At 40.3% G+C, this 27,173-nt stretch overlaps 1 protein-coding gene across 1 annotated transcript in view; it reads right to left on the minus strand.

Moving 5' to 3' along the window:
* Window positions 1-232: 232 nt before the first annotated feature.
* Window positions 233-27,173, minus strand: part of lama4 (laminin, alpha 4) — a 36,035-nt gene continuing 9,094 nt past the window's right edge. Inside the window, exons 6-40 of the mRNA XM_058613852.1 lie at window positions 25,841-25,941; window positions 24,457-24,637; window positions 23,912-23,995; window positions 23,675-23,826; window positions 23,464-23,574; window positions 22,583-22,694; window positions 21,892-22,056; window positions 20,525-20,718; window positions 18,993-19,109; window positions 18,682-18,830; window positions 16,998-17,139; window positions 16,819-16,912; window positions 16,613-16,729; window positions 15,745-15,930; window positions 15,511-15,650; window positions 14,479-14,643; window positions 12,894-13,039; window positions 11,841-12,003; window positions 11,589-11,722; window positions 11,081-11,252; window positions 10,834-10,965; window positions 10,604-10,746; window positions 9,905-10,034; window positions 9,165-9,302; window positions 8,719-8,852; window positions 8,011-8,175; window positions 6,993-7,125; window positions 6,703-6,896; window positions 5,584-5,773; window positions 5,330-5,485; window positions 3,390-3,549; window positions 2,626-2,753; window positions 2,440-2,533; window positions 1,132-1,248; window positions 233-1,056 (exon numbers count right to left, since the gene is read on the minus strand). Of these exons, the coding sequence (XP_058469835.1) occupies window positions 911-1,056; window positions 1,132-1,248; window positions 2,440-2,533; window positions 2,626-2,753; window positions 3,390-3,549; window positions 5,330-5,485; window positions 5,584-5,773; window positions 6,703-6,896; window positions 6,993-7,125; window positions 8,011-8,175; window positions 8,719-8,852; window positions 9,165-9,302; window positions 9,905-10,034; window positions 10,604-10,746; window positions 10,834-10,965; window positions 11,081-11,252; window positions 11,589-11,722; window positions 11,841-12,003; window positions 12,894-13,039; window positions 14,479-14,643; window positions 15,511-15,650; window positions 15,745-15,930; window positions 16,613-16,729; window positions 16,819-16,912; window positions 16,998-17,139; window positions 18,682-18,830; window positions 18,993-19,109; window positions 20,525-20,718; window positions 21,892-22,056; window positions 22,583-22,694; window positions 23,464-23,574; window positions 23,675-23,826; window positions 23,912-23,995; window positions 24,457-24,637; window positions 25,841-25,941 (4,985 nt within the window). The 3' untranslated portion in view covers window positions 233-910. The remainder of the gene's footprint in view (window positions 1,057-1,131; window positions 1,249-2,439; window positions 2,534-2,625; window positions 2,754-3,389; window positions 3,550-5,329; window positions 5,486-5,583; window positions 5,774-6,702; window positions 6,897-6,992; window positions 7,126-8,010; window positions 8,176-8,718; window positions 8,853-9,164; window positions 9,303-9,904; window positions 10,035-10,603; window positions 10,747-10,833; window positions 10,966-11,080; window positions 11,253-11,588; window positions 11,723-11,840; window positions 12,004-12,893; window positions 13,040-14,478; window positions 14,644-15,510; window positions 15,651-15,744; window positions 15,931-16,612; window positions 16,730-16,818; window positions 16,913-16,997; window positions 17,140-18,681; window positions 18,831-18,992; window positions 19,110-20,524; window positions 20,719-21,891; window positions 22,057-22,582; window positions 22,695-23,463; window positions 23,575-23,674; window positions 23,827-23,911; window positions 23,996-24,456; window positions 24,638-25,840; window positions 25,942-27,173) is intronic.

Here is a 27,173-nt window from a genome sequence, read left to right on the forward strand (position 1 = left end):
TCTATATTGAAGAATTGTAAAAGTAATAGAGCCCTCTGGTGGCTGAGTGGTAACAGTGCACGTTGCTCTGTCTCTTTACAAGAAAAGGTCAACAAAGCGTGTCCACATGTCCCCCGTGTGTGTACATGAGCGTTCGGCTCCTCCCGCAGACACGACCCCAGTGTTTCATGGACACATAGTTCCACTTCCTGTGTGTGTGAAAAGGTTGAAAATAAACAGTGCTCTGCAAAAATAATAATAAAAAAAGTGATTTAATCATTTGTTGGTGACAGTGTTGACTGATGAATTGTTTGAGAAGGCTATCAGACATAATAAAAAAATAATAACTCTGTCTTGACAGTTATTAAGTGATAAATGGATGAACATGGACACACACCATCACGGCTTTTAACTGCTGAATACATTAGTTTGAGACATGTTGTGCTTTTCTAAACAAACTTTTCATACCGAGAAATGTACAAAGTCAAGATATCAATTTAGTTTTTGGGCCTTGAAATGAAAGCGTCTTTTCTACTGTAAATGAATGAAAGTGATTGGTCTGTGGTTGTATGAGGTGCTGACAGAGAACACACAGGTTTGCTCTCAGTAAAAACATGGACACAGGAGCTGCCTCTTCTGTAAGTTTGTGTCACTGAGCCGAGTCCATAGAAAGGATTTCAAACACCAAAGTCTAAAATCAGTTTTTGCTGTTCACAGCAAACCTGCCAAGTTGAGTCAGTACCTTATGCTGTACAACCACGTTTTAACATGTTAGAATGATCCTGATCATGTGATAAACAGACTATTTAAAACAAACTGACAGAGTGAAAACAAACAGCAATACTTCATGGTTATGTTTATCAGGGAGAGGCTGTTTTTAACGTGTTTGGTCAGTGCTGTACTGGGGTTAATGGTGCTTGTGACTAAAGTGTTATGCTGCTGGACACGATCCGATACTGACGGCTCCAACGATGAGGTAGGCGTTGCTCAATCTCGCAGCCTTGTTATTAATGGCCAGGTTTCTCATGCAGCCGACGTAGGAGTTTGTGGTCAGAGTGTTCTCTGGCAGGAGCGGATCTGAAAGAAGAAGACGTGTCAGCACGGCTTTGTGTGGCTGGAGAAAAAGCGGGAGAAGCTGTGTTCCTGACTCACTTGTAGCACCAATGAACACTGGATATGTACTATCACTGGCATTGGCATCCACAGGTCCCACCACGTGGTTGACCTCAGAGTCCACATCCAGCTGGACAACGTTGGCATGTCGAATCACTGAGGTCACACAAGAGAAAGAACATTTCAGAATCTCTGAAGACCATTTTATTTCATATGACTACAGGTGTAGCTGTTACAATGGGTTTTATCTATGATTATATGTTATATTATTTATTTATTATTATATTAGATAATTAAATAAACTAAGTTGGCAAGTGTATTTTGAAAGACTGACTGAGACAAACTGACAAACATGTCATAGTTCAATGTCTCCTCCAAAAATGTCATAAATTAGTATGTCGTCCAAAATTTGGCAAAAATGTCATAGTTTAGTATGTCGTCCAAAATGTGACAAAAATGTCACAGTTTTGTATGTCGTCCAAAATGTGACAAAAAGTCATAGTTTAGTATGTCGTCCAAAAATGTCATAAATTAGTATGTCGTCCAAAATGTGACAAAAAGTCATAGGTAAGTATGTCGTCCAAAATGTGAAAAAAAGTCATAGGTAAGTATGTCGTCCAAAAATGTCATAAATTAGTATGTCGTCCAAAATGTGACAAAAAGTCATAGGTAAGTATGTCGTCAAAAATGTGACAAAAATGTCACAGTTTAGTATGTCGTCCAAAATGTGACAAAAATGTCACAGTTTAGTATGTCGTCCAAAATGTGACAAAAATTTTACAGTTTTGTATGTCGTCCAAAATGTGACAAAAAGTCATAGTTTAGTATGTCGTCCAAAAATGTCATAAATTAGTATGTCGTCCAAAATGTGACAAAAATGTCACAGTTTTGTATGCCGTCCAAAATGTGAAAAAAAGTCATAGGTTAGTATGTCGTCAAAAATGTGACAAAAATGTCACAGTTTAGTATGTCGTCCAAAATGTGACAAAAATGTCACAGTTTAGTATGTCGTCCAAAATGTGACAAAAATGTCATAGTTTAGTATTACTATAGTATTTGCACAACAGATCATTGATAGAAAATTGAAACGTTTGCTCTAATATTGATTGAATAAATGTTATACTTGACACATTGTTACAATTTCGTGAGTGTCAGAGGGCCCTGGGAAATTTCTTCCTCCAAAGGGGGGCCCAACAGAAAAAGTTTAATGTATGATCTAATTATTAGTACTATGCCACTGCTTTATGCATATACTGTATACTGTATGCTTTCTTTCCTGTTGATGTATACCAGAGGTCACTAAATGAGAGCTAGAGACATTTAAATTGTCTGTATGGTAATCCTCACCAGAGATTCTATGCCAGTTGCCTCCACAGACACCCTCCCGTGGAGTCACCTTTGTGAAGAACTCATTGGTTCCATCATTTACGAGAAACACCACCTGGAAACACATGACAAAAGTAGTTTTAATGCTTTTAAATGAGCAAAACCTGTCAAGGTTCTTTCCTTTTAGAATAAATGCACACAACTTACTGCTCCTTCATGAAGTAACATGATTGCAAAGCCCCTTGCTTGGCTCACATGCATTAGCACCCCTGATGTCACGCGGGGGCGGACTTCCATATGCAGCTCAAAGTTCAGGCCAAGGTTTAAGGACTTTTCTGAGGGAAGCAGACAGATGCCAGATGACGGTGAGACAGACAGAATCCAGTATCTCACACATGCATAAACAACACGCTTAAATAAAACACACAGCATCTCCTGTAAACAAATACATTTAATCAATTACTAGATTAATATGTTAATGTCTTGCTTTTGTGCTTTTCTCAATCCGACCCATCTTTCATCTTCACATCCCGAAAGCCTTCAACAAATAAAGTTGTCTGGCATAAAGAAAGAATGAAAATCCTGTGTTTAGCCCTGTAGCTTTGCAATGTGATAAACACGACCAAAGATTTTGTTCGGACAAATCAGATTTCTGATCATGTACAGTGTTTCCTGACGGGAGAGTCAGTGTATGTGTGTCTTATGTGTGTCTTATGTGTGTCTTATGTGTGTCTTATGTGTGTCCTCTGCTTTTCCAGACTGTGTTTTTCCTTTTCTTCCTCCAGACAACCTATTTATAAGTAGATAGGATGTATCAGTGCCATTGGAACCTTTTCCAGACAACTTTATCTATTGATGCTAAGATGATTTCAACAAATGATATAAAAGAGTGTTTCAAAAACAAATTATGGACCGTTTTAAAGCCACTGTCAGTCAAATGTGTTAGTTCACACATAAACAACTAAATTTACCAAGCACAACGTATCCTCCTTCCTGAGAGAAATATGTCCCTGCCTCAGGAAGTCCATCAAAGCAGGGAGTGACAGCATAGGTCTTTGACACTGACGACAGCCATCGTCCATCCAGCTGAAGGTTCTTCAAACAGCCGGTGAAGCTGTACACAGAGTTTCTCTACAGGGACGTACGAGACAATGAGACAATGGCGAGAAGAAGTAACCATATCATTACAAATGAATACTGTACATAAGCAATACAATTGCCTGCTTGCATCATTTAATACACTCTAAGGCCATGACTCTCAAACCGTGGTGTAGCACCCATGGCTCAAACATGTACCACCTGTGGTGCGAGAGCTTCCTCTGGCGCTACTTGGAGGAAAATCAGAATGTGATTAGAGTGGAGCTGAGTGTGTGGCAAATGAAACCAAAAATGAGAATAAATTAAATAATAATAATTAGAGTCGCCTTATCTCTCGCTCCATCTTAATCTAATTTAACTATACCAGTGTGTGAAGTATATGTGAGGAAGACGAGGATGATGAGAAAGCAAATGATCTTATTGTGAATAAATCTGCCTCCTGTGAAAAGACGTTTAGTTTTTATTGGTGACACACTGCTGCACTGCTAAGCACAGCAAAAAAACCAAAACATCCATGTTTTTCTTGGACAATTATGACCTGAATGCTTCACTGACATGTTACACAGGCAGGAATCAAAGCTTTCTATATCTGTCATGTGGAAGAGGTCAAACACATTACGGTCACAGTACTGGACTAAGGCGACTCGTGTCATGTCGAGATCTAACACACTTATTCTCAGGTTTATGCAATTCAAACACACGTTTGCTGGCTCTGGTTTGTGTTTGTTCAGCTGTTCAAATATTGTTTCTTGAGGCACCTTACTCCAAATTTAATATAAACCTCAACACTTAATATTAAAGCCATCTATCAGTGTTGTTGACTTTTGCAAAAGTAAACTGAAAACCGACATTTTAATACAGACAATATTTATTTGGATAATAACTATTACGCTTAGTTTAACCTGCTTTTTATTGTATCTAATTCACCTTTGTTTTTATTCATGCAAAACACATAACTATCATTATTGATTGAAATTGACATTATTTAATTTTGTAAATGATTTTTATTTTCGATATTTAAGCTGTCCATTGATTTGATTTTGTTGCTGCTATTTAAACCAAATTTGATTTATGTTTTAACCCTGTTTGTTCTTAACTTCTTAACTAACGTCCATGTTCTGTATTCATTTATGTTTTTACTCCTTTCCAGTCCAGTCTTCACTTTCATGTACTTTTATTATGATATGGTCATTTCCTGCTGTCTGTGGGAACAGTAGAGCAGAGCAGAGCTTCATGACTCCTAATATATGTGCGTGTATTTATACATGTATATACATGTATATATGTATAGCAGAGCAGAGCTTCATGACTCCTGATAGTTCTATATATGTGTATATATACATACATACATATATATATATATATATATATATATATATATATATATATATAGTTATTTCTAATAGCTAGGAAAACGTTTATATTTTTATTTCTCAAACAAATGTTTGAGCCTGAAAACAAGTTTTGATTTTTGGTTTCATTCTATAATACTTTTATGTTTTAAAATCTACAAAGGTTTGAACTTTGAGAGTGTTTAAACTCGTGTGAAATGTGAGAAAATGGTAATGTCTGTCTGAGAAAAGTGTATAAAGTGTGTGGTGAGTGGTTTTACAGCCTTAAAACATAGATAATAATTGTAAAAAAATAAAGCGGATTACGCCTGTTGTGGGTTATTTTTAGAACGTAACCCCTGTGATAAACCCTCGTTTATATATATATATATATATGTATATTATATAAATTCTATAAATGTAAATGGGTGAATTATTCCTTTAAGTCACATTTTCGCTCCACATAAACATTCTGATCTTACCTGAATATTCTTCTGTGCTTTGCCAGGAGGAACTCCTCCGACATAGAGGGGGCTGCTGACATTCCAGGCGGTGTTGCTTTCCTGAACTCTGTCCTCCAGCACCGTGAGCCCATCTATTATTAACTGGCCTTTACTTCCATCACGGACAACAATGACCTTCAGCAGGAAAAGACAGAGGGTTGTCAATGCATCTAAAAACACCCTTGCTTGTGTGTACAGTCAGTAATGAGAGAGAGAATGAGTTCACAACTTACATTGTGCCATGCACCATCGTTGTATTTCTCATCAGTCTTGATTTTGACTCTCTGATCTGCTGTGTTGAAGGTGTACACCAGCTTCCCGTGGGCGAGGAACAGAGTCATAAAATTGTCCTCTTGAGCATCAGCGACGTAAAAGATGAGACCAAAGGACGAGTAGCTCTTCAGGGACAGAGAGAAGTGGGATCTGGGAGGTGGAAAGAGCATTAAAAAAAACTTGAAGATAGCTTTTGGACAAGGAGGTTAAGCTCTATTTTCTGATAAAGTGACAGTGCAGTGTTTTTATTGTGATTTCCAGACCTTCAAAAGGTAATTGAAGTTTGTAAACTGTAACCTCTCCCTCTCAAAAGTCCACAGGACTTACAGCTGCTGCCTTGTTTGGTAAGTTTGTGTCTGAACATAGAATTTTAAAAACCAAAGTCACGAATAACATATTTGAACTCACTGATGGAGTGAGTTCAAATGTAAAGGTGTGAGCCGCAATGTAAAATCATTGATTTTCTCTATGGCAGGGAAGTGAGCAGTTAACAAACCAAACACACACTTTAGTTTGTAGATGTTACATCAGTCTCGTGACAAGTTAAAGAATCAAACAAATACCACGGATATTTACACTAAACTGGGAATAGATTAATGAGGTGAGCCTTTGTTGGTGCATATACTGTTGCTTAGAAATGTAATTTGGGCTGAGACTTGAATCTGTTTTGGAACCTTGGTCATTAGTGATGTTTGACCCTTATAATCTAATAGCGTGAGTGGCTACAGGTTCATTCATTTACATCCCAAATTGTTTGCAAATTGATCAAAGAATTAGAATTTCAAATCGGGATTGCATATGGACATTGAGACGAGAGTCACATCAAGCTGCTGTGTGAGTGCAGTGAACTGCTTAGTTGGAGAAAAAGTTGCCAATATGTGGTGAGATGTAGCAAATTTAAAAAAGTGACAAACAGACAGGGCCTCACAACCATTTCCTCATCCAGACTTGTGTTTATGTTCAATATTAAAAAGAAGAATAAAAAAAGTCAACTTTTTCCTTAACTAGGTGATGCAACCTGACTCCAAAATCTGTCAGAATTTTAAACTCCTGGAGTCTGAAGCCAGTTTTAGACATACCTCTCAGAGAAGGAGTCTGGGAGATCAGTGTAGTGCTGTCTGCTGTTGGCGATGCCACCGTAGTGAAAGGCTTGGTGAAATGCTTTAGGACTGGAGGAAAGGTAGCACGATTCAATGCTTGCCTCGGCTGGCTGCTCCTCATCACTCCTCAGTTCCATGAGGCCTAGGGGGAGGGTGGGCTCGTCCCTGGTAACCTTTCAGAGTGTTTATCATATGTCAGAATGCCCTAAACTCAAAACATACATCCATAAATACGAAGCAAAGCATATGTTCATGGAGGGCATGCTTACCTTGTGGCTGGGTTTGGTTTTGTGTGGTGACAGCAGAGCAGCAGGGGGGCGCTGAACCGGACAGTCCTGCAGGGACGTCTGCACCTTCTCCGTGTACCGCTGAAAGTCTTCAGGTTCAATGTCCCGATCTTGTCTACAAACAACAACACAGACAGTGTGAGTTATGGTGTGTTTTGGTGCAATGACATTACATAGTTTACAACGTCAAAGCAAAGATTCATTAGATACACTTGAATGGCTGAACTCATCTCGTCTGTTTAATAGGTCTCAGTATGTTAGAGTATAAAACCATCTATTGTCTGCCCTCGTTTTATCCACAGGTGTCCCACAAGGATCCATCTTGGGCCTGTTGTTTTCTATATTAGGCCAATGTTCCTCCATCAGTTTGCCTCGACACCAACATCCAAATGTGTGTTGATGACACTGTGATTTATTTAAATGGCAGCCATGTGACCAAAGTTGCCAGAGAAGTTACACAATTCATAGTTTGTGAAACAGCATGATTAAAGCAAACCTGTTTACAATTGAATGTTTCCTGAACAGTAAGCATGTCTTCCAGCAAGACTGGTGGCTCCAGTGTAGAGCCACATGTTGTCTCTGAGTACAAGTACCTTTCTGACTTCTGATTCTCAGTATATTTCATAAAGGCCTTTTCTCATTTCACTTGATGTTTAACAACTTGGTATCAGGCTAGAACTACTGTGGTAAGACCATCACAGTCTCTGTATAAACAAAAGGTGAAAATCCATGAAAAGAAAACAGTAGATCTTCATCATTGATCAGTAAAAGTATCAAAAGATGTTCAGTAAGCATACAATTTATTAGACGATAGACGTTGAGATCTTTTCATTTCAATGCCGTGTGGAGGTGCTGCATCTGACTCCATTAAAAATAATCAATTTGGGTTTGCAAAAGTTGCTACATGTGAACATTGTAGTAATAGCAGACTTAATTACTAGGTCGATTCCACTCAGTTTTCCTCTTAAATGTATTGATGAACCGTTCAGTTCCAATATACCTGTTGATGTAGGCGTGGCTGATGCAGCCTGTGAAGTTCTTGAAGCTGCTGCTTGGCGAGCCTCCGTAATAGAAGGTCCTCATCACAGAGCCCGACGTCGATCTTGTAGCTGAGGACGGACGTTTCTTCTCCTGTTTGTCTTTGTCATCCACCAACAGAGAATACCTGAAGTGAACAGCTCAACCAGTTACTCAATTCATTTGTTTCAAAGGGCTTCAGACTAAAGGAGCCTCAGACACAGAGACCAAAGTGTAGTTGTTACTGTCTCCTCAACAAAGCTGGTTACAAAATGTAAGGTTTCCAGGCAACTGCCTGCTTTCTCAACCCTGTTGCAGGGCCCCAAGCACATGATAACAATGAGGGGCCCACACACCTCTTTGACTTAATTGTGTGATTTTTACACACACTAGTAAAGCTCTTCATACAGGCCTTTCAATTTTTGTTATGCTACCTTAAGGCTTCCATGCTTTTTCATATCCACCTGGATGAAGAGTGTGAGGCAACTAAACACCAAAATGCCACTAATTCCAGCACACCACTTCACTGTAATAAACTGTTCATTCTCAGGGACTTTTTTATTGCGAGAAGAAAAACAAGGAGACAACAAATAGAAGAAAGGACAGTAAGAGGAAACAAGTGGCAGTTATAGTGGTCTGTGTTACAGTGTGTGTCCACAGTCTTTGTGCAGGTGCTCAGTCAAACACTTACTTCTGACTGTTCACTGTAGCCACTAGGAAGTGTGTCCTTCCATCGCTGTATTGTTTCTTGTGCGATTTGACTCTGGTGCCTCTGGTGTTCAGCACCACGGCTCCATTCTCCAGGGAAACGCTGAACTCATCAGACTGAATGAGAAAATGAATATACAATTCTTAGTTTTATTAGATAATTGTAGTTAATTATAAATGTCTTCAGAAATGAATTATAAGAAACAGTAAGCTGTGGTATTGTAAAGGTTTACTGATGAGATCTGAAGGAATACATATGTGCGTCTATGCATTTTAACACACAGTGAAGGTCATGTTACACAATCACACAATAGAATATCTCTCACTTTTGATAAATATAGCACTGCATATTAGGTGCTAAAAAAATAATTGTCACAACTGCCAAACAGATATTTGTGTGTGTGTGTGTGTGTGTGTGTGTGTGTATACCCCGTCACTGTGGTAGAACAGAAGTCCGCTGGGTTGCACTGTTCTGAAGTTGAGTCCTCCCTCAAAGTTGTCGAATGGTGAAAACTTTGCCGTGGATCCGAGGTAGCTCTCTCCGGAGAAATAGGCTTTATGGGACATCTGTCACACACACAATAACAGCCATCACTGACATCACTCATTAACTTTTACTCAGTCTATAACTGTAGCAGGTGTTTATCCCTTTGGTTGTATTTTATGCCCTTGTTTACACTTTATCATCCATTTTAAAATGAAGAGAACAAAACAAAAATATTGTCTGCGACACATGAACATAGAGCTGTGCTGTCCTACTGAAGTATTCAGGACACATTCAATTGAAGTATAAACATCTGCTCTGATAAGGACTATTCACACTTGGCATTAAAATGTGTCTCCTGTTGTTGTATGTTAGCGTGTTTATGTGTCATAGAGAGAGAGAGAGAGACCCTGATCGCAGGGCCACCCACATGCAATGTTAATGTTTTGATAAGTGAGTGGCTGCACATATGTTAACATTTCAGTGGGGATTCGTGCACCTCAGAAATATGGACATATGTGTCCTCACAACATCTACAAATGTAGTTTTTCTGGCCAATTCTGAAGATGCATTCAGGATGAATTGACAGCTCAGACCTGCCCATGGGAGGGGTGTTAATATCAGGTCTGAACGGGCTCAGACAGAGATCACACATACTGCCGCGAATGTAAGGGCGAGAACTTACAAAGTGCTCCTCAGGGCAGCCACTGCTGATACCGATGGTGCCAGGCTCCTCGAGCAAGTTGAAGTCTTTCTTCTGGAACTGGAAACCTTTCACGCAGCCTTTCAAGCCCATCACATCAGACAACTCCGGCCTGTGGTGATGATACACATACAGTGCTGTCACTATCTTATGATAGTCTAAAGATACAGTACCAAACAACAATTAAAAAACAACAATTGCAATCTTCAACCAGACAAGTGTTTCAGCTCTATACCAGAAGAACTTGAACTTGAACTTGAAAACACAAGTCTTAAACCTAAGTATAGACTATTCAGGCGCAGTGAGCATGAGGATGAAAATCAAAGCAGGGAAATCAGGAAGCAACTGCGAGTAACCGTGTCAGTCGATTCCAAATGTCTCCCTTTCTAAAGTTTGTAAAACTAAAATGGAGTCAGCAGTGTTTTCAGACTCCATTTTGGGTTCAACAAAACTTGGTGTAGTGTGGATGACTGGTGTGGATGACTGATGACATAGTTTGGCCGCTAGAGAGCAGTATTCAACAGCTCAAGTACAGGATGAAGGTAGAATTACAACCAGGAATAACAGTCTTCTTCTTGCCAACGAAAGTTTGTATGTGTGTTTTTTTGTGTTTGTTTTTTAATAATGGAAACTACATAATTCAAAAAAATGTTCATCTCATTGCCATTTTATTGAATTTACCTGGATTTGAGGATGCTTGATGGAGCCCCGCCTATGTAGATGTCTGTGAAGGGCAGTGTGGTCTTTGGATTCTCCATAGATTTTACGTGGCTCTTGTCCACGAGCAGGATCACCTTCTTTGACTGATGGTAGATGACTGAAACCTGCACAAAAATCCCATCAACACATGCAAATCAAACACGTTTGAAATGAATTTGCCAAGACAATAAAATGTGACATGTGAAACGTACCTCGTGGTATCTTGCATCATTTATTTGCAGCTTTGGTAAGTTATTCTCCAAAAGTTTGGGCCCGTTGCTGAAGCCAAAGTCATACATCAAGCGCAGGAATCCGTTCTTTAATTCTAAAAGGAAGTATTGCTCCTGTACAGAAGAAATAAAATACACAGACATTTACACGAAAGTTTTGTGTAATCAGTTTATATCTAAAAGCACATTTCAAGATGATAGACGTATGGGAATTAGTTTTCATTCTTACCCCATTGACCATTAAGAAAAGGATGCCATTGTTTGCCACTGTTCGTACGGCAATATCAAATCTTGTGACCACTCCAAATTTTCCCCTCCTTTGAATGTTATTTACGAGTGCGTAGCCGGTTCCATCAAACAGATAGCTGGCCACGCGACTCTGTGAGAAAGCTAACTTGTACCTAAGAGGAAAACAGAAGGGATATGATTGAATAATCCACAAAGCATTCAAAACCAAATAAGATGGATCCAGAATTATTAGCTAAAAAATTCAGTTGTACAAGTGTAATTGGTTTTAATTGTGCTGATGGAGCATACTGTATAAACTGAACTGTCAGTTTATTTGGTGCATCCAACTAAAGCACGCTGTGGTTCCGTAACACAATGCAATCCAACAACAAGACAAATTGCGGCCTCGAAATAATCACAAGCAAGTGAAAAGTGACTTTGAGCCACTGAGTCTTCAGTCTGCTGTGTGCACTGTGTGATTATTTGTAGATGAAAATGCAGACGGGTACCTGGGGCACGGTGGTGATGTAATCACATCCATTTCATGAGTTGCCTTGAAATTGTACAGACTGATGACATCGTTGTTCAGTGAGGCCAACTCGATGCAGCCCACAAATGGAGCGAGACTCAGAGGGGGCGGAAGCTACAATCACAACAATTAAAACACAGTCACATGTAATTATTCAGGGGGGAATAAGATTTATTATAAATAAAAATTCATCTTTAATAAAGGTTCAACTTTTAACTTGAAAATTCATTACCTTGACATTTGGTGGAACGCCGCCTACAAAGAATACCATGTCCTTGGGATCAATGTCAAACAGTGAGTCGGTGCCTGGAGCCACGCCCTTCTGGATGAACTTCTGCTCATCTGTAGAGCTCTGACTCGGGATGGTCAGGAAGACTTTTCCATGTCTGCCCAGCCTACAAGCACAAAGAAAGAAGCATTAGTTACACAAATCATTTTACCATCTGGAATTGAGAGAAGAGGATCTCTCTTAAGCCCACGACACATCAGTGGATGAGTTCTGCCAACGCTTTTACAGCAGAGTCAGCAATCTGAATTGGCATTGCTGTCCACTGGTGAGAGAAATCACTGTGATTGGTGTGTTTAAGAGACACAGAAATGACATACAACACTTTCACACCAGCGTCGTTCCAGGTCCTGGAGCAAATATTGAACCAAACAAAGTGAATTGGTTCAGAATCTGAAATTTGGAACCAAAAAACACTTGGTTTCTCCTTGTAAACCTTATGTCATCAGTGGGCAAATCAATGTAAGCTGTCTAAGAGGAAGTAGGAACCACAACATGCCAGTAACCATGCAGTGGTTTCAAGAGAAAGTGTTTAGTGGTTCTGCTCACTTTGTGAACTTAATGACATAGGATGCTGTCTGTTCAACTTTTCCCCCCAAACACGTGCAGTCATCAGTCAGGGCAGTGAGTCCCAGGCCTTACTTTTAAAGTTGTTCAAGTTGTTTGTAGGTAAGTGTTCCACATCAGATTCAACAAAAACTTAATTGGTTGTTTGTTAATGTGCAAATGTTGTACACTTGGGATTTTATCAGTCACCAGAGGTTTTTAGTAACTTGTAGCAGGTATGGCTGAGGTGTTAGAGTGGGTTGTCTTAAGGCAGGCCACTCAAGTCCAAACACCTACCAATGGTTGCACTGGCAACTTTTGAATGGGTGTAAAGGACTGCGTGCAGATGTGCCGCGTGAACGGATAAATGACTAGACTTGAATATACAAATACAAACATTCAAGTGTTTCCTGCATGAAGCCAGTGTTTCTACAGCTCATTAACAGGCATTACCTCTCCACTTTGATGTAGTTGAAGACTGCAGGCCATTGGCTGACAGGCTTTGAACTCAGCGGGATCTCAACATCTTCACCCCCGAGGTTGTACACGTACACCAGGTTGTCGTTCTTGATGGCCAGACCCATGTAGTCTTTCCTGCCCTGAGGGTGTGAACATCAGGAAGCCTGCTTTTACTCTGATATATAGCACAGTCAAAAGCTGTCTGCAAACAATACAGCATGCAGTATATTACAGTGGCAGTGAAATCACTGAGGTGAAACGTTTTAAAAGGAGAACAGAGAGGCCTCACATTGTGGAGCTGCTCTATATCTTTGCCCCCAAAGGGCAGTGGGGGCAGCGGTGTTTATGTAAATGAAGTCCAGCTTTGAAGCCACTCACATGCCTCATTGTCACGAGCATCTCTTAGAGACATTTTGAATGGAGCAACTGTGCACTTTGAAAGGCTGTTACTCCTGCTTCCATGATCACAACAAGCTATTCAGGTCCACAAGCGGCTCCCTGTAACTTACCGCTGCCTTTGCTCTGTCAAGCTTTCCTGTGAAGTCAGATATATCTGATCTGAAATGTTGAACTTGCAGCACCATACACTGTCTGCAAGTGCAATTCAATTGCTAAATTGTTAAATTCTGGAATTGTTAAACTGAATTGAATTACCTGTAAATTGAACTTTTATTCTTTTATTCAACCCTAACCTAACCTAACCTGATGTAATATGCCAAAGTATAATTTCTGAATAAAAGTTACAAATATCTGTAAATAAATACCCAAGTATTGCAACATTAAAGTGATAGTACAGGTTTTTAGTACGGCTGCTCATGTTATATAATCTATGCCAGTTTAAGTCTATGATATCTTCACTATCGCCACTCTAGTTCACTATCAGACAGACTGAAGTTTGTGTCATTGTGTAAACCATTCATTCCCTGCACCGTAGTCCATGGAGAAATTCAGCAATTGTATTTGTCGGCAGAGAGGAGTTGCTGACCTACTGCTGACTCCATTAGTAAGTTCAAGTATAAATGACTTTGTGACAGCAGGGCCGCAGTAACAAGCTGGTTTTCTCTTTCGACTTTGGTGCTGGAGAGGGAACACTTTACAAACTCAGAAAAAGTCTGTTTTATGGCAAAATATCATATGCATTACAACATCTGGGTATTTTAAAACTGATGTACATTTATATGTACTGTATACATGTAGACTGCCCCTGATACTTGACAGACTTTCCCACAGTCATTACTGTGAATTTCAAACAGTATTTCTATTGCATAAGAGTTAAAGTGTTTTATACGGTACACCCTTTCATTGGTGCTGCCAGTGTTGCGTGATATCGACATGTGCTTCTCTGCAAAGACACGGACTGAGCCCTGAGTTCTCTGAGTTGTCTGGAATGCAGCATTAGCAGCAGATCTAGTCACGTACACACCCACGTATCCAGCCACGACACTAAGTCAAAGCAGTTGTTTCCCACAACTGTTTTTACTTGTGTAATAACTGCCATGTGTTTCTGTTTAACATTCTTCTTGATAGACCTTTTTTCTTTTTTGGGGGTAAAATAACGAGCAACCATTAGTCTCCTCACGTTTCTGTCTCCCAGATAAAGGATGAGGCGGTCCTCAATGGGGTCCTTGTCAGGGTCCACTCTCATGAACAAGCTGATGGAAGTCACTGTCTTCAGTTCTTCCAGGTCACTGTGAGGTTGGACCTCCACTGAAGATTGGCCGTTGAACTTCATAGACACTTGGACCTGAAAAGCAAACCAGATCAAGAGTTGTTTAAGCATGAAATGTATGAGAAATGATCCAGAAAAGCAAGAAGGAGACACTTCTGTTCACCATTAACATGTTATTTGTTCAGAGGCCAGAAATTCAATGAAATGCATATGTCTGTAATAAATAAGGCAACATTTGAGCAATACCTTGCTGATGTGTTTCTAGTTTATGTGATTTGTGATTTTAGTTTTTCAGGTAGGCTGATGGTTTTGTGCAGAACAGGTCCACATGCATCTGATAAATATTACTATGCTTAACTATGACATGTAAAATGTTTCCTTACTGTTTATATGGTGATGCACTTTTAACATGACAAACTATTGTGACACCTAATGTTTATTTAGAGCTATTTGTTTGATAAATGGATCAAAATTAATTTTATTTAATAAATCTTAATTAAAAGGCTCCTCTGTCTGGCACTGGCATTCACTATCCCCATCTTTGGCATTGCTATCGACAATATTAATTGTATTTCTCTTGTGTTTGGAGATTTTTTAACAGTGTTGCCTACTTCTTTGGATTAAAAGTAACTAAAGTCCTAAGTGAAACAGAAAAAGCAGTTTGCTTTAAGATAACTTTAATTTAATTCTCTTTCTTTCCCCGGTTCATTCTATCTCTGTTATCTGTAATGTGTATAACGTCTTCTTCTCTGTTCTGGTGTAGTGTTACAGCGCCACTTACAGGCCTTCCATGTGTCGAGCTGAAGCCAAAAGATGTTAACGTAAATAAAAGGTTTGGAACCATGAGAATTACATAAACCATGTTGGCAATATGAAGGATTTCGCTGGTGTTGCGCATTGTTTGCTTCCTTGGTCTAAAATAAGGCTATAAAGTGAACTCACTTTCTTGGCCACACTCCTAGCCTGGGCAATGAGCTCTCTGATCCTCATGATGTTGGTGGTCACATTGTTGATAGGCTTTTTCTCCTCCACCACCTTCAGCTTGTCCAGCAGCTCAGGTACAAGCACATTCAGGTTCTCCACTGCAACAAAAACACAATTCAACGTTTCATACTTCATTCATATAATAACACTAGCAGTTTCACGGCATGGCCATAAGTGCTCTGAATCTCATACCTGCTTCTCCGGCAGAGGAAATAGCCTTTTCATAAGCATCAGTGGAGTATTCATTGTTTCTCATGTTGGTGGCCCATTCCTCAACCTTGGTGCTGATGGGTGTGACAGTTTGAAGGACCTCAGCTGAACGGTTTAGATTCCCTTCAGCCAGCTGCAGTGTGTCCGCCAGACGGTGTGGTGTTCTGTCTGGAAACGGATGCAGAGGAGGAGATTGAGTAAGCCACCGTCTGTCTGTAGCTGATGGTGAAAGGCAGGGCACACCCAACGCAGGGCAAACAGAGATGATTACCCTTACCCTACCATTCACTGTCACATTCACACCTACAGTCAATCTAAGGTGTCCAAATAACCGCTACATGTTTTTGGATTGTGGTCAGACCAGGTAGCGAAACCCGGACCTTCCTGCTGTGAAGCAACAGCGCTGGTCATCACACTTCCATGTGGCCCCTAGGTTAGAATCAACTCAATTAATTGTAAAAAAATATGTGAATATTACTAAAAAAAAGTTTCATAATTGGACCGGTAGATCGCCTCGGGTGGCAGCCCCAACTCACAGCAATTTCTGCAGTATAATCTTACGGAACAACAGCACCATTCTGAGTTATATAAGTACTTATTTTCGTCAATAAATGGCTCAGATTGTTATTGTTATGCACAGTGTAGGTTTGGTGAGAAGAGTGGTGGGGACACCCTCACATCAAATGAGCGCCTCAAAAACCCTTTTCAATAAACTTTTAAAATGGTTTGTTTAATGTGTTGCTGGTGGTTCCTTGGGAGTTAGGGAGAGGGAGTCTCCTCTTTCATGTTGTGATCCTCCCCTCGACCTGGTCATAACACTGTTTTTAAAACCAACCAAACGTGATCTTACCTGCATGAATTTCACTGATATCCTGAACTATTTCTGCAAGTTTTTTGGTGTTTTTCTCCATGGTCTCTTTGGTCTCCTCGATGTATTTTAGCTTGTCCGCCACCTCATTTTCAACCTCTGTAACAGACAAATATAGTTAATGACGTCTTAAACTGAATAAATGTGTCAGTTGCATTTATGTCTGTGAACAAAATGCTTTTTCATACCGATTTGTTCTGAGTGTAATGAAACAGATTCCTTGAAAACACTGTCGCTCTGCGTCACCAGGTGTCCGAGCTGTGTGTTGATCCCAGTTATGGCCTAAAAACAGAATCCACAAGGTTAGTTTAACCTCTATTGTACTAAATTATGGTGGATGGTGTACAGAACTAGGATGTTAACGTACGTCTTCAGCTCTCTGGGATAAGTCTAAAGTAGTGAGAGAGGTGATGTTTGCGTCATCGACGTATTTCACGATGTTGTTGTAGACGTTGGCAGCACTAATGGCTCTCTGCACAAATCCATTGGCATCGCTCGCTTTCAGATCCCTGGTGGAGACAAGATGGTAAAGTGTTTTAATATTGCATATTTAATATTACTGTATGCAATTAAAAATGAACTAGTTCATTTTGATTTTGATTTTTAATTAAAATCATGAATTCGTACACTATCATTCTATAATGCAGAAGTCAGCGCTGTGGATTGCTAGATTTCCCCAGAGGCCGAGATGTTGGCACTTTTCCATTATTCAGTTCTAGTGGTACTCTGCTCATGTGGACTCATCTGGACTCTCTTTTGTATTGCTTTGTCATTATTGATAGTACCAGGTACCTGGTGCTTTCTTGATACTTGCTCTGGGGGTAGCTAACAGAGGTTAGCAAAGCAGTGTCTGTCATGGCTAGCAAACTTTCTAATGTTGATAAATGATAGTGATTTTTTTGGGAGTGCTTTGTCCAACAAAAAACATCAGCAACAGGGACAACAACCTCATCTGAGCCTTGTGGTGTTTGAACTAAATGCATAACATGTTTTGAACGGCTGACACTTGGAAAGTGCGACATTACTCAACTTCTGCTGCATGTAATGCGAGCAAAGCAAAGCAAAGCAAAGCAAAGCACCCACAATGCTTTTAGGCAAAGCCTGGCAAGTGAATGACAAGAGTGTATGTGTATCGACCATTATAGCTGATATTTGTGCCATGTGTGTAAGTTTTTATATTTGGTTTATATTTTGACTCATGTTGATGACATTTTATGTATATGTATGGAATTAGATTTGTGTCAATATTTTCAAACAACACTTTTTAAGAAGCAAACAAAATATCGATTTAATCAAAAATATTGTATTTTATTGTGTGAAAATACACTTGTTCTTTTTCGACTTGTTCCCCAAGTTTTCCCCGTTGACATCTGACAAAATAATTGTAATTATCTAACCTTTGTCATATTATAAACATTAGATACTGCAGAGAGCTTCCTAAGGCCCGCCCAAGGCCCGCCCAGGGCCCGCCCAAGGTCAGAAAACCAAGGCACAAAGAACAAATGTATTTACATACAATAAAATACAATATTTCTGATTGATTAAATTGATATTTTAAAGTGTTGTTTGCTTCGTGAAAGGTGTTTCATAGATATAATATACATATATATATATATAGATATAAAGGAGAAATCTTGATTAGTTCATGACCCCTTGCTAGTAACTTGTTCAGTCTGTTTGCTTTTTATTTATATCTGTTTTGTTTCTGTGGTTGTCTTTTCTAGTTCCTGTCCTCGTGTGTCTTGTCTGGTTTGACGTCCTGTTTCTGTGAGTAATTTTCCTTACTTCCTGTCTGAGTTTTCTGCTTTTGTAATCTTCTGCCCTGATGTGATTCACCTGTGTTTATTGTCCCAACTCTTCGCTTGTGTATTTAATCTCCCTGCTTACTGTGTCTCATTGTCACTTGTTATGCTGTGGTTCCCTGTTTGCGTCATATTGCAGATGTTCTCCCTTTAGTAACTTTTCATTTTTGTTTTTTGGAGTTGTTGCCTTTGCAGATTTCCTTGTTTACAACAAAGTAAATTAAAGTGTATTATTAAAGTGTATCTCACTCCTCCAGATCGTTGGCCTGTCTCTCCAGTTCGTCGGCGTGCTCGTCGGCGCTCTGAACCAGGTCCCTGTCAGCCAGTGACAGACGCTCCGTCTTCTCCGTCAGCTTTTGTCTGGCGCCATCGATCGCCGCATGGTACTGTGTCACATTCTGTGCACACAGATACATACGATTTTTATTACATTTCATCAGTAAACTGCAACATCAGCATGATTCCACACAGCATTAATGTCCTAACCACTACTACATACAAATACTTCTCAGTTGAGCAGCTTTTAGTCTGAAAAATGCTGTAAGATAGACGTCACTCACTTGCACCATGGCATCCACCTCAGCCACGGTCGTCTCTGTGTCTGAGAGGAAGACTTTGGCTTCTTCAAGTGTGTCATTGACACCAGTGTAGTCGTCTGTCAGCGTCTGCTGCTTTGCCTGAGGTACAAAGAGAAATAACACTTAATGCTCTATTTCAAGCCTTTATTGTTGTACAGTTTGTCATTGATGATACAGCTGAGATGGGTAAGAGACAAAATGCCGATCTTCAGGTCAACTTGAACTGATGATGAAGATTATAGTTCCATCTTAAATGTGTGGGGGCTTGAATAAATATTATGAAAAATAATAATGGGTTTATTGTCTGTGGTTTGTATGGAAACATTGGGAGAGACAGTCACAACAAGTATAATTACATTTAGTAAGGAATGTCGCATATTTAGCATAGTTCACTGGTCAAATACACAAGACTACTAAACTCAATACGCTTTTTAGAATAAAATCGTAATTGATAATGCAGTTAATGTGTGGGAATGTAACTTTTACAAGACCTTGATGGATAATACACAGCAAACCTTCATGTAGTGTAGGACATGGTATGTGGATGCTGGAGCTGACTGTATCCTGTCACATCTACACGGAAATGGCAAAAATAGAAAACAATCTTTTTCTTTGCCCTGATCCAGCCCCAGGGCCGAATGTTGTCCATATGTGTGCAGAATGACTCAAGATCATAATTAAAGACTAAAAACTCTGGCAAATAAACTCATCCAAGTTCTAGTGTTGGTAGGAGGAAGTATGTGATCTGTATTTATATAGTGCTTTTCTGGTCCTGACAGCAAGTAAAAGCACTATCCAGTATAGTTTTGCCAACACCACTTCTATGTCTTGTACTTTTTAAAGACAACACATGTGGAGTAAGGGATGAAACTATACCAACCATCTAGTTCATGGACAACTTGCTCTTCTTATTGAATCTCCTCGTCCATGAGAAGTTATGACTACACACTGCACCGTGGGAAAATAAAGCCATGCATCTGTGTGTTGGCTGTAGATGCTATCATGGGAAAAACATTTGCATTGCAGCATAGCTTATTTCCCCACTGAGGGCCTCCTCCTCATGGAACAGTCCAAAGCTCCTACACATGATTTATTGTCTCTGCTCTTGGTATTTAAATATCATCAGGATTTTCTTCTAGAAGATTTGAACTTGAATTTGGAGGCAGCAGTGGATCAAAAACTGCAGATTTTCTCTATGGACTTTGGTGTGGGAAGGGAGCAGTTTAAAATGACGTAAATTGTGTTTTCGTCTGGTGAGATTTATATAATATAGCCATATATACTGTATATACAAGTGGCTGCTAATAACAGTTTAGTGAGAAGAGATAAATCACTCCAACCTCCATGCCAGCACATTCCCTCTGAGCAAGAAGAAAAGAGCATGTGGGTTTTAACAGGACTATATCCTCATGAAGCTGGAGTGCTTCAAACAGAATGAGAAGGCAATGCTGTGGGAAAAGATGAGAGGAGGAAGTCGTACTCAGTGAGAGCAACAGGGGGTCATGGGAAATTACCTCAGTCCTCTGGAATTTGAGAACACTGGCTCTGTTCATGTCCTCCGTCTCCTGAACGGTGCTGACTGCTTTCTGGAGAAAATTCTGAGCTTCTGACAGTTTTGCAGAGAAGCGCGACAGAATCTCCCTGATGGGTGAGAGTCGGCCGTCCGTGCCGATCAGCTTCTTCTCCAACTGACGAATTCGCCTAAGCACTGGAAGCATGATCAAAGACACAAAATCATTGATCGTCATTGCTGTCACATTAGAGCGACTTGGGACCGTTACTTTAGACAGTGTTTATCACCGTTACACTGATGCTCAGTGGAAATCCAAACAGACACGTGATCGGGCCTCAGCCAAATTGTGTGAAAGTGTGTTTTGAGTGGAAAATAAAAGTGCATCTGCATTGAAATGGCATTCAAGGGATTCAGGGGTTCAGGGGTTCAGGGGCGACCTGTGCCTGGAACCCAGCAGCCATTGTCCCAGTGAAAACATGGCTGCCAGCGGGGAACAAGGAAGAGCAGACATCCATCAGAAGGCTCATCACATCATCATATATGCCAGGCCTGACATTATGTGTCGTTTTGTAAATGATTTGGTGTTGGGAGTGAGTGGTTTATGCAACAAAAACTTCATTACAACATCATTACAACATAGGCATAGACTTTATGTGTCCCCATTGGCAGCCCTGTTTTCACTGTCTTGTGTGGGTTGTACCCGCCGTTAGTATCTCGTATATCTTAAGAAAAGAAATAAATTGAACTATCCCTTTAAAGTAATGACGTAAATAACTGGAAGTAATTTTAACAATTACCATTTTCCATTTTCTAGATCACTAGAGAGACAAATGGAAGTCCTAACACTCAAGCCCAACCAACACGAGAGGATTTTCAAATCTGAGTGATTTTAAAAACGTGGGAGACCAAAGACACAACAAACTTTGTAATTGATTTTCAATGATTTAATCCTGAGAGAACACAGACTAGACGATCCAGTCAAGACACAGGACCACAGAATTGGCGTTTAATCAAACGATTTCAGGGAGGAAATTCCAGGGATTTGGGAACTTGCATGATTGAACGTGATTTAAGAATATAAACAGACATTGAGGTGGACTGTCAGTGCTGTCAGTGCATAGCTGACAGCAAAAACTGTGGATGAAGTCATGGCTGAGAAGATGCATCTAGATGGTTCTAAACCATCCGTTTCCCTGTCAACATGCTCTCATTGGTTTTTTCTCACACTATAGGATCATTTTGCCAGATAATCTGTTCAAATCAGCCTTAAATCACATGACACCCACGAGTGTCGGACGTTAGTCATGACTTCATGTGATTCATGTAAATTGGTCGCAGAGATGCCAAAATGATACAGTATGCACTTACGGTCATGGGCTTCAGTTGACTCATCAATGGCGACAGGCTGTCTTGGGGAAAGGTCCAGGTTCCTCATCAAGGTCACCATGTCCTCTGCCATCTCCGCGTTGCGTCTGACCACATCTGGATCCACGTCCTGTTGAACACTGTACAGCTCCCAGTCATGGACCATTTCTGTGTACATACCCAAACACATGCAGAACACTGATATATGCACATGGACTCAGACAGGCAGCACGCATTTAACACAGATGTAATGTAAAAAAGTGTAAAAGTGACACCTAATGAGGGCTAATGGAGCAGTAATCAGTAATAAGCAATATTCTCAACAGTTTACATATTTAGAGGGAAAATGGAAGATAAAACATGGCACACATGAGCAGACCGGAAACAGAGGACTAGGTCCATGTTTTGCATACAACCTCAAACTGAAAGTGATAGCCTAGTTAAGACAGAAGACTTGTTAACTAAAGGACTAGGTATTGTTAGCATTTACTTTATACTGAACTGATTTTTCTGCTTCTTTAAGGCAATTAAAAACATTTCAATGCCTTGTTTTTTCGTTTGCTCTTTTCCACTTGCCAAAGTACATTTTATGGTTCCTGCTCTTTGGAGCAACCTCGTGCTATTGTTGATAGAGAAACTAAATAAATAAAAAATGCACCGTTAAATTGTATGTGACAAGAGAAGTGTTCGGTACCTTCGATGCGAACGTTAAGATCAGTGAGGTTCGTGCTGAGCTGCTCGGCCAGGGATAAGGTCTCCAGCGTGTCGTTGTCCAGACTGTCCCCCAAAGTTTTCACCAGCATCTCCTGAAAACCACCACACAAACTATCAGTCGGACCACAGTGTGATTTCCACCAGAGAAAATCAGATCCACGTCTTTATTTAATCAATTATATATATACAGAGAGTATATGGATATTTTATCTATAGTGTGACATGAGAAAATAATATCATCTGAGATTTTGATGTCGTTAATAAAGACTTTTCCTGGTTTTACAGGCTTTTTCTTATTGATAATCACAATATTTATGTTGTTGAATAAATGAGTGAAGTACACTAAATTATTGTCATTTATTGTGACAAGATTATAAATTAAATATCACATATTGCTTCAAAATACATGGAGTTGTGTATAAATTACATTTTAAACGTCACTTCACACTTTTAAGCCTATAGTCATTTATGTTATAGCAGAATTTGGTCATATTTAATGTCATTGCATCTAACACACGCCAATATCATTCATTTAAAATGAAAACGCCAAAGAAATAAATCAGGTACTATTTGTAATGAAAGGTAATAACTGTATTTTAAGATACAGATCATAAACAGTAGATATTTTATTTGAGAGTATCCAGAGAAACGAGATATTATTATTATTTATAAGCCATATCGCCCAGCTGTACAGAAATATTGATATGTGATTTTGTATATACACATATCAATATCAATGATGAAAAAAGGTATATTATGGGGGGGGGGGGGGGGGAATAGTTACACTGAAATCCTTTGGCCTAAACTTCTGAAGCATTGCAGGGACTTGTGTGTGACATGGTGAGCATGGGCTCCACTGACCGATTCTCCCAGCTGTTTGATGTCCAGCACCACAGTGCTTGTGGCCTCCTCCAGCTCCCCGGTCTGCGCCTTCATTGCAGACGACTTGTTTCTCCAGCCTTGAAACTGAGTCTGGAAGCAAAGCAACGCCAGTAATGCCTCAGATCACATTCACATGTATTATCAATAAAGTAAAGCTCAAAGCCGCATCAATACTTCGAGCTGCATGTACCTGCAGTCGATGTGCTGTGTAGTTGTAGTACTTGAGCCTGTCATTAGCAGCAGCTCCAGTGGAGATGTTCAACACTCCAACTTTCAGCTGGTCCAGCGTCTTATTGGACTGCCTCAAGTCCCCGATCAGACTCCAAATGCAGTCATCACAACCTGCAGCCATGGATGAAATGTAAATGCAAGAGGAGGAGCCTCAGTGTTCTGTCATATGTCTGCTTGGGTCATGCTCTCCACTTACTGATGTTGCACAGGTTGACTGTTGCAGCCTCTAACAGACACTCTCCTGTGTGCATGTCACAGTGGCCACTCTCACAGTTACACTCTATAGAACAAACACATGCAGAGGAATTTCATCATACGATGTGAGACAAAAAAAAGTTCTCTGAGCAGCTGGAAACGGGTCAGTGCAGTTAGGCTTAGGGTTAACAAATATATATATTACTGTAAGAACCACAGACAGTGTCTTGGCTTCAGGCCTGCACATCTGTCTTGTGGCTTCTCTTGTGTGGGACTGATGGTTTGAGCAGCTGTTTGTGTATGAACTGTGGATTTCGGGTTCTATGGTGAAGTCATCTGCCTCTCCACAGAGAGTCTCTGGCCACAGAATCACAGTTCTCAGCAGATGCGTCTCTGACGTCATGTGCACGACTGTGGTAGTGACTGTGGGAATGTGAAGCCTCAGTGAAGCTTTTCTTTTTTCCGCTGGGAAACGATATCTGCATTGAATGTTTGGACAAATGTTCTATACAAAACAGTAATAGATATGATGAACAGAAGTCTTACTCTGGCAGCCGGAGGGGCTGTAGTCCCAGTAACCCGGGAGGCAGCGCTCGCAGTAACGGCCTCCGGCCCCTGGGCGGCATGGGCAGCTGTGGGTGAGAGGATGACAGGTGGGACGGAGGGAAGCCGGCCCACATTCACACCTCCGACAGCCGTGGCAGCTGGAGAAACCAGAGTAGCCCTCCTAGATTATATGAATGAAAAACTCTGTTAGATCCCAGCATCTGCCTGTTTGTAGGTACTGACTCAGGCCTTGTTTAGACTGGAGAATCTGATCTTCCTCACCAACTGTTCACATTATATATTGCAAGTGATCAGATGTGATCTGTTGTGTGTCCATTTTGACATTGTCTAGTCGTCTAAACAAAATAAACAAAATGGATGAAATCTGTGGCTGTTTCTGTGGAGCCGTGGCACAAACTTCCTTCAGATTGTAAACTATTGTCTTCCACTGTGTGGATTGTTTAACGCGCCTCCAATTAACTTCTGTCTCTCCGGACCTACGTCGCTGTTGTTGTTGTCGTTGTTTGACAACGAGGTGAAATATGGAGGCTCACTCTCACTGAAAAGCTGCCTGTCAGGGGCGCTGTAGCTGGTACAGCATGTGTCCCATGGGCCAAGGCCTCTGGTAGGGACCTGTGTTGGGGTCCAGTCCAGTTCCTTTGCAGTACGTCCATCTCTCTCTCCCTACTTCACACTTTCTTCTAAAAAAAACCCTTGAAAATATCTTAATTATAAAATGAAAAGCTGCCAGCATGGATACAAGGAATAACATATTTGGCCACTGAACAAAAAGCTGTAATTTAAACTCATAAAACCTGCTAAAGCCTATGCTTTCTTAAAAGTGCATTCAATGCTTTATCTTACCGTTAGACAGACTTTTCCTACAGAAAACAAATCAGTTTCCCTCATCCAAGTCCATGAAGTAAATCTGTGTTTTTGGTTGACGAGGCTCTGGGAGTTGCTGGTCTAGTCAGTTTGTTACTCAGGTAAATCTGAACCAATGATTTAAAACACTAACAGCCGAGCATCAAATATTGATTTTACTTATGAAGGCAGCTGTGGATCAACAGGGTGACAATCACAGACACTATCCACTACACTTTCCAGTCAGGACAGGTTGTTATAAAGTAAATACTGTAAAGTAAAATACTGTTAGGATGACTTGAGCTAGTGCAATATTAGGTGGGTCTATTATTACATTGCTAAAATAAGAAAATAATTAAAAGATGTACTTCATTTTTGTTTTTTACCCTGACTTTTAATAAGGGTCTCTGTCTTTTTATGTCTTTAGCAGTGATGCTGTATTCCCCACATTTTTACAGGATGAATTCATGAAAATACCAAGGTTACAGTTAGATTGACAGTTCGATTGAGCAGATCTCACCTCACACTGGTCACAGAGACGTCCAGTCACACCTGGTTTGCAGTGACACACTCCCGTCCGGTCGTCACATGATGAGGTGCCACATTTATTGCACGCACACTCTGCGACAGACACGACACAAACGCAGAGATGAGAACGTAAGAGGGCAAATGATGTCACAAGCGCAGTTATTTTTAAACTCGCTGGGCCTCCTCCAAAGGCTTATGGTGGTCCTTGATCCTGAATTATGACCTTGTCTTGCTTTTTCCACAAAGGACCATTAGGATTACAAACATACCACAGGTACAAAGCCATTCAAATTAACATATGGTGCATAACTGTATATACATATATATATGTGTATATATATATATATTTGTATATAAAAATATTTTGCTATACCTCTGAAAACAGCTTCTGTAACATAATAGCCCAGCTTTGCTACACTACACTCGTCAGGTCTGAGAGTTCTGAGATCTGCCAGACCATCTCTGTTAACATACATGTGCATTATTCACTTTTATATTCATATTCACTTTGGCTAAATGAAGGATACACAAATACAATAAAATAAATGTAATGTAAATACAGCTGCTTGTTGGCAGCAACAATGTCTTGTTGAGGAGAACTCAAATAACCACTCCTTACTAACCAGTTCTCAATGCACAATGCATTGGATTTTGAAGCAGCAAAAAGACCATACTGAGTGCCACTCCTGCTACTTAATAACGTGTCCTGTGTACCTAATAAAGTGGCTGATGTCTCAAGCAGAGAGGGCTGTTGTAGAATCTGCAAAAGTGAAATATCCACATAGTAAGAAGGATGACAAGCAAACTCTGCAACCACATGTGACGGGACATGACTTGACTTTGTATCCACAGCAGATCAGACAGCAACAGAACTGTGCACAGCTGCACATTTTGGCTTTCAGCAAAATGGAAAGAAAGACAAAGCAAACACACACACACACACACCTCCAGCACCAAGTCATGGAGCAGCTCATGCTGGTGCCAGGTAGTTACTGTAGGTGTGAGTGAAGCCACATAAAGTGATCGGCATCAATGTTTCGCAGCACAGCAGTAGTTACACAATTTCACACTGATCAGGGAGGACCGAGGGAGTGGGTAACATAAGTGGAAGTGGGTAACCCACTGAAGTCACAGCACACAGCAAACAACAGGCCATTCAGGAGAAAGGAGCTCAAAGAGTCCGGCTAATAGCAACCCTCTGTTTTTTCTTCCTCTTCCAGGACATGCACGTCATTTGATGCCGACACAACGTGACATGGTGTCTGTTCTGGTCTAATTGTTAATTGTCTCTATAGCATTAATATTAATGAAAAATTCAGGGCTTG

This window comes from Solea solea, chromosome 17, assembly GCF_958295425.1.
Source record: "Solea solea chromosome 17, fSolSol10.1, whole genome shotgun sequence".
Lineage (NCBI taxonomy): Eukaryota > Metazoa > Chordata > Actinopteri > Pleuronectiformes > Soleidae > Solea > Solea solea.